Consider the following 7,547-nt stretch of genomic DNA (forward strand, 5'->3'; position numbering starts at 1 on the left):
GGCGGAGTTGATACGCGGCGCAATCGATAGATTTTTTTCAGGTAAAAAGGTAATTTCGGTGCAATTGATATACGCCTGTTTTGCGCATGCGCCATTCAAAATATTGTATGTGTATACGCCGCACACCCTTATACCACCTCCCATGTATTAACATAGGCAACTGCCTCGTCGAGTGTCGATGACAAACCTCTAGCGATGGCAGCGCGGCGCGGCAAGGTTATATATTATAGCTTATAAATTAAAACGTTACTGTAACTGTCTCCAGTTTCATGCAAGTTGTATACAAAAAAAAATTAATATAAAATATAAATTTAGGTAAATATAATTTTATGATGAAATTATGAAAAACTAAAAAGTAAAAATTAACTAAAAAATTGCGCCCTAGGCACGTGCCTTGGTGGCCTATGGGTAAATCCGCCCCTGCCCCTAGGCCTCAAAATGTCTTAATCCGGGCTTGCATAAATAAACCAAGTAACGTGATTTTATATATTTTGTAAAATGTATTCATATAATATTGTTACCCCTTTAACATTTCATCCCCACACCAAACACATCAGTCATCAACCATTATCGGCGGCCAGCGTCACACACACAAAATAAACACTTTGTTCCAGGACCGTAAAAAAATATTTATGAATGAGTTTCGCGACATTTAAGACAGGTTGAATAGAGGTCCAATAGGAATAGTGAGTGGTTGGACACTTAGAAATATGAATTTGGTGGTTTCTAAATAATAATTAATAAATTGTAATAGGTATATATATTATATAATAAAAATATGATAAACATAATAATAATATAATATAGTTATAGTTATAATATTAGGAAAGTGTTGAATTTTAAATAAGTATCTGGGTAAATCATATTTTAAATGATTTAAAACTACACCGTTTCAACTATTAAGTATACATGAACGATTTTAATTTATATACCTAAGAAGTGGTTCATAAAGTTAGAAATTAGAATAATTCATTATTCCCAGCCCCGTCACACATATGTTATAAAACCCACAATATTTTAACCCATTTTTACTTTTCTTGGACTTATAATACAAACCCCTCAGAGTCACCAGTCTAGCTCGATTTTTCAGAGACTGAAACAGAAATTAAAATTCAACGCTAGTAGGCCGAAAATGCGCTAATGCCGTGCTGCGATAAAATTAAAAATTATAAATTAAAACCTATTAAACGTTAAATTCGATATTTATTTATATTAAAATATTATGTTTTATTGATGTATAAAAGGCATATTATTAATATTATGTTACATCTACGCGAGAAGTGCAGTCTTTGTACCTACTATACCGATATTGAAAATTACGATATTATTGTAATCGACTGGCGTTCGCGTGTTTTCGCTTACGATGTGGATTAGGCCTACAGGGGATACTACAATAAAAAAAACGCGCCACATGTAATACCTACCTCATGCTTTTAAATAACTTGGGCGATGTGATATTATGTTGTTTAACAAGCAATAGGTGGCGTGGAAACTTAAACGACACTGCTGTCATCCTACACATTGAGTACCTACATTCGAGTAATATAGATAACACAAATAATAATAAGATAAAATCTGTACAACACACGACCGCAGTAGAGAATATAGAAATATACTTTTTAGCAATACGGATCACAGGTGGTTTAAACGCTAATTTACGAAACCTCGGGGGCTGGAGAAATATTCGAATGTTTCTTTTCAAGAAAAAATCACATCTAAAAATTGTTTTTTTTTCCAAACACCAGTGCGTAAGATTTGTACGCCATTTGTAAGACGCGTAGGTACCTACATAAAAAATTAAAAATAACAAATGATTTGTAGTAAATGATACCTATTACATCAAATATTATATTCAATAATCAATACACTTCAACAACGAATTATAAATAAGGAAACAATGTAAACGAGCTCACATTCAAGGGCAGTCTTTCATCATGCCAAACATAAAGCCTACCTATTTAATATATTTTTCAATTACAATAAAGAGATTAGGTTAAACCTAACTTATAGTACAACATTTTTGTACTTATTGATAATTTTTACATCAAAATATTATAATAGTATTTTATATTTTTGGTGTGCCCAAATCCTCTGAGCACCACCATAGTAGTGCCAATTAGTAGGTAGGTATATTAAGGGAGTGTTAAAATGCATTTAATAACTAAGTGGTACGTGTGCAGCGTATGCACCGTAGGCCGTAAGATAGACATATAAGTAGTCTATGATCTGGAGTGACATATTTCATTACTCCTCCATCCCACAATTTGATTTTTATTAAAAATACTAAAATTACCAAAAATGTTGAATTCATTTTTTTCCTTTCCAGTTTCCACTAGATGATTTCATCGTAAATTAATAAAAATAAAATTACGTACCTACATCTAAAATCTATATGTACATTATAATTTTAACAAAAAGGACTGACTGATTTTCTTATGTTAGATAGGTATCGTTAAAGTCAATTATAACTATAAACAATTTAATATTGATAGCCAAGTAGAAAACTTATTACACTACAACATGTGGACAACTATACCTATATAAGTTTAATTATTGCTATAATATTTTAAGTTTTAATCTGGGGTTGTATTATTTATAGCTTTATAGGGAAATAATAAAACAGTAAACATTAAAGCAAGCACACACAACACATCTTCGTCCACTTAACGGTCTGACTAAAAGCATATTATGTAGGCACCTATACTAATTACGACCTAAATTGTGCATCTCAACGTATTTTTCTCACGCCTCAAAAGTTTGTAGAGAACATTTCACGACTTTGTAATAATCAAGCAATCTGAATACCTATCTATAAGAAGCAATATTGTTAATTTCCAAGTTGTATTAAATTAAAAAAAATTTTAATTGTCTTATGAATTGTCTATAGAAGGCTCTCCCTTGAGAATCAGACTTGGAAAACACAAATTGGATTTTTTTCTGAATGTTTTAAGACATTGTTTTCAAAGTACAAAATTCGTTTCATTCATCAAAGAGCTTACAAACGAAACTTTTAATAAGCATTTTTTAAACTTTTATTTTTAGAGCATTTTTGATACTTTGAGTACCTAGGTACATTTTTAGTAAATTTTATAAGAACGGATAAAATTTGATAACAATTTACAGTAAACTACAGAATTAAAAACAATGAAATAGGTGTTATTTATATTGCTTCGTAATATTATTTTTATTTGGTATATATTATGGTTGCCCAATAAATTATATTTTCGTCACGCACGGACTGATATTTAAAGAAATATAAAATTATATAGATATAGGTCGTACTATTTACGACTTGCATCAATCGCAATAACGCCATATTTATGCATTTAAATAACACAAATAGATTTTTGTTTAAAAACGATTTTCAAAGTCTTGTAATAATATTAGTGCATTAAGTCATTATTTTAGACATTTTTCTTGTCTTTTAGTACATAGTTAATGACATAAGTTAGGCATGAAATTAAATGTAAAATATGACCACAGGATAAATGTACATGTACCTAGGTATATAGTGGTTTGACCTTAACAACCTAATAGGCTTTAAAGTTTAGTCAATAAATATAGTGGGACTTAGAATGTAATAGAACTATTGAGTAGGTAATTTAATTTACTGTAGTTCAAATTATGACATTAAAATTAATTTTCACCACACAGACAGAGCAGTCAGTGATAATAGGTATACACAATACACCTAATATGATATGCCTATTTACAAAAGAGGAGATTATAGCAAAGAAAAATCATGAAGCATGACTTTGACAACTGTTTTAATGAAGAAATCATATGGGTGGCTTAAAATTTTGAAAATGAATGATAATATTATGTTGACATTTTTAAAAATCAATAGTTTCCTATCTTGTACAATATGAAACCTTAGTACGCAAATACTTTTTAATACCTTAAACCGGCAGTACTTACACATTTATGGTGGTGTGTTTTCTATTTTCATTAGTAGGTTATAACTTATTATTTCTTTAAACTTTTAAACATATAAATTAATTTCTTTTTAATTTTGTAAATTTAATACAGTATAATATAAACATTACACAATCTTAAAATTTGAGCAATATTTCCTTAAAGGGTCAAATTAATCATTTTTGTCATATAACTAAACATGTTTGTAGTATTATTTTAATTTATTAGGTATAAAATGTTCATAATGTATCTTATTATTTTGCTACTTGATTAAAAAATATAAGCATATAATAAAATATTGATAAGCAAAATTCAAAATTATTAATAAAAAAGTATTGAATATGCAAGTTAAAATATGATGTACTTTTATTTAAAAAAATTAAACTAACATGACACAACAAATATGTTTATATATAAAAATATATATACAGTTTAACAAGTGAACATGTGTTATTACCTGACATTTGGCAATTAAATCTTCAAGTTCTTTTCTAAGAGCAATTAATTCTGGATCTTTTGGAGGCATTATATTTAACTAATAACAATATAAAATAATGAAATGTTATGTTCACAAAAGACGAGAATACAATGAATCATAAACAATATGTTTAATGACATTAGTAAGTTTAAATCCAATTAGAGAAAAACAGGGCTTCCAGAAGCGTGTAGTACACACATGCACACATTAGCAACGGTTTAATGCGGCCTGTGCAACTTTTACTCTATTTGTTAACAATTCTAATTTATTGTCACTGATGTCTTTTGAAGCATTTTTAATAAGGAAATGACTTAAAAATAATGTAAGACCTTCACGGAAAAACTGTAAAGTAGGATTTTTTGATGCTTTTAGAAATATATTGGTGGTTTCTTCTTCATCACTATCTTGTAATACTTTAATTAAAGTCTGTCGAACAAAACTCACCATCAGTTTGTTCAGGCTTCCCCAGTCAACATTCTAACAAACAGTAATCGATTACATATATTATGTATTAGGTACTTTAAAAAGTTGTATCTCAATATTACTTTTAAAATAGTGATGGGGAGTGAATGGTTGCGCAACATTTGTGCCAAAAATGATGCCAGAATTGGTATTTGATTTTTTTTCAAATTGTCAATTTCTTCTAAACGCACATTTATGGATTTTTTAAAAAATGCCTAAAAGTAATTTTCATAATTTATAATTGTTAAATTATATGCTTTTAGTTATAGTTACTTGATATTTTCTATTGGATTGACACAATTGTTGTGCCACATAAGCAAAAAATGGATTATACACTTTATAAACTAATAAACAATGAATTAAGACGCTGACAATTTCTTCTTGTTGAAGACCTTTTAGACCTAATCGAACAAGTTTGTTAAAAGCATCCAAATAGTCCTAGGAACAAGAATTTTAAATGAATAGCTTTATAATAACAAGAATTTTTTTATATAACGTAAACATTAATATTAAGTGTACCTCAGCAGTGAATAAAATACAAAATATATTTTTCCTTGTATCAGTATTCATCCGATATTTTTTTGCCATATCTAGTAGTTTTTTATCGTACATATCTTTTTTCTGTAAGTTATTATTATTTTTCTGTTCATCACCCTTCCACGCTGAACCAACAATCCACCAACGACCTTTATTATCAGCTAATGATTTCAACAAATGTAAAAGTTGTGTACATTACTTTGATTGTGTTATAATGCTTTAATATTGAGGTAAAATTAAAAATAATACACCAACCATTAAGTAAATCTTCATAGGATATAGTTAATTCTGCTGGAGTTTTATTATATTTGTAGTAAGTACGTATAACTTTTTGTACTTGGTCAATGTATGTTGAGTAACATTGTTCTGAACTAGTAGGTATTTTATTTACATTATTATTTTTTATTGCTGACAGAATTTCCAACATAAATTTTACCCTAGAGCTGAAAACATAAAATATTATAGTACAATCATAATTTATACATTTTTAGTGTTTTACACATTAAAAAAATACAAAATAATGTTTACAAAAAAAAAATATAAATACTCTAATAAAAATATATTCTGATTGTACCTTATTGTTGTTTCACAAGTATCTGAACTTTTTTTTTGTATGTCTAATAACAACTTTTTTATTAATGTAGGATTATCTTTTCTAAGATTAAATCCTATAGTTCTTAAAATACTTAGAATTAGATCAATATGTTTTTCTTCAAACTTAATAAGTAGTTTGTCTAAAATTTCAAAAATAAAACCGCCATGGAATACCTAGAATAATATAAAGTAATTAGAATAATGAAATTTAAAAAAACTTAATTGAGAAAAATATAAATATTTTATAATATATAAATATATAACACAATTAAATATGTGTTTACATTTACCATGATTATTATTATTAGATACATTATACAATTTCATATCTTATTCAATTATTAACTGTTGTATTAAATGATAACAGCATATTACTGAATATTTTAATTTGGATTGTAAGCCACAAAAAAAAAAGTTACAAAAATACCAGTTACCATTAATACGAAATACATATAAATGTGTGATAAAATGTACAAAAGCAGAAACACCAAACTAAGATGGCAATAGCTGGTTTGTGTGGTAAAATATGTCACCATACATTTAGCTACACATATTGAGTACATAATTTAATATTTAGTAATATTACATTTGTATATGCCTTATGTATTGATGCATATTTTTTAACACATTAAAAACATGGCCATAGCAGTAATTTCAATATTTAATATTTCAATTATGTAATATCAACGTTAATATATTGTACCTACTTAACTTCATTGTTCTCGCGTATAGTAACTTACTTAATAAATAATAAAAATGAAAATTTTTTTTAGGAATAAATAAATACTGTAGAACGCCAATCAACCAGATGTCCAATTACTAGACAAGCAAAAAAAAAAAAAGAAAAATATAATTTAATAACTCGTAATCGTATTTTATTATTCCACGTAATTGTTATCGCAGATTAGATATCTGCTGTTTTAATATGTATAATGTTTATACTTATATAACAATTTTATTATTCCATACAAATTTTATGTATTATCGATCGCTGATTATCGGCCATCACCGCAGCGTCGGTATTTCAGTAAGTATTGAGTATATTATTATGTATGGTCAATTATCCGGATATTATCTTTCACATTTATTAGTCTGGATAATCGGCATTCTACTGTATATACATATCGATAAATTTTGTAATCCAATATATATTAAATATTGTGATACTAATTTTTTACTTACTTTAAAAGCATACAGACAACACAACAATAGTACAATATTATCTAATTCTTTATCTTCAACTTTTATATCATTACACTCAATAAGTATATTTAATTTGGTTGCCAAACTTTGTAAAAAAAATGCACCTAAAAGTTAATACAATTGAATATTATTTTTCCACTAAATATAAATAATTTAACTCAATAAGGTCTTTAACAACACAGTATATATTTGAGGGAGACAAAAATGATACAAATAAATACACGCGATTGATAAATTTATGGTGTTAAATGGTTAACCTAGGTAAGAACAATTTTAACGGGAAAACAGCTATAACATAATATATGATGTATTAGGTATGGTGAACTTACATCAATTTATCAATTTTGTGCGATTATTA

At 27.3% G+C, this 7,547-nt stretch overlaps 1 protein-coding gene across 3 annotated transcripts in view; it reads right to left on the reverse strand.

The window, feature by feature from the left end:
• The window catches only part of LOC100160527 (guanine nucleotide-binding protein subunit beta-2), a 16,449-nt gene extending 9,139 nt beyond the window's left edge, over positions 1-7,310 (reverse strand). The window contains exons 1-7 of one of the 3 annotated variants that reach the window (XM_029490827.1): positions 7,169-7,310; positions 5,967-6,160; positions 5,648-5,835; positions 5,375-5,553; positions 5,129-5,293; positions 4,939-5,070; positions 4,258-4,870 (exon numbers count right to left, since the gene is read on the reverse strand). In XM_029490827.1, the coding sequence (XP_029346687.1) occupies positions 4,601-4,870; positions 4,939-5,070; positions 5,129-5,293; positions 5,375-5,553; positions 5,648-5,819 (918 nt within the window). In that variant the 5' untranslated portion in view covers positions 5,820-5,835; positions 5,967-6,160; positions 7,169-7,310 and the 3' untranslated portion in view covers positions 4,258-4,600. Of the gene's footprint in view, positions 1-4,257; positions 4,871-4,938; positions 5,071-5,128; positions 5,294-5,374; positions 5,554-5,647; positions 5,836-5,966; positions 6,161-7,168 lie in introns of those variants that run through there. The other 2 variants (XM_008185554.3, XM_008185555.3) reach the window with 2 other exon arrangements.
• Between the last annotated feature and the right edge of the window lie 237 nt (positions 7,311-7,547).

Source organism: Acyrthosiphon pisum, chromosome A2, assembly GCF_005508785.2.
Source record: "Acyrthosiphon pisum isolate AL4f chromosome A2, pea_aphid_22Mar2018_4r6ur, whole genome shotgun sequence".
Classification (NCBI taxonomy): domain Eukaryota; kingdom Metazoa; phylum Arthropoda; class Insecta; order Hemiptera; family Aphididae; genus Acyrthosiphon; species Acyrthosiphon pisum.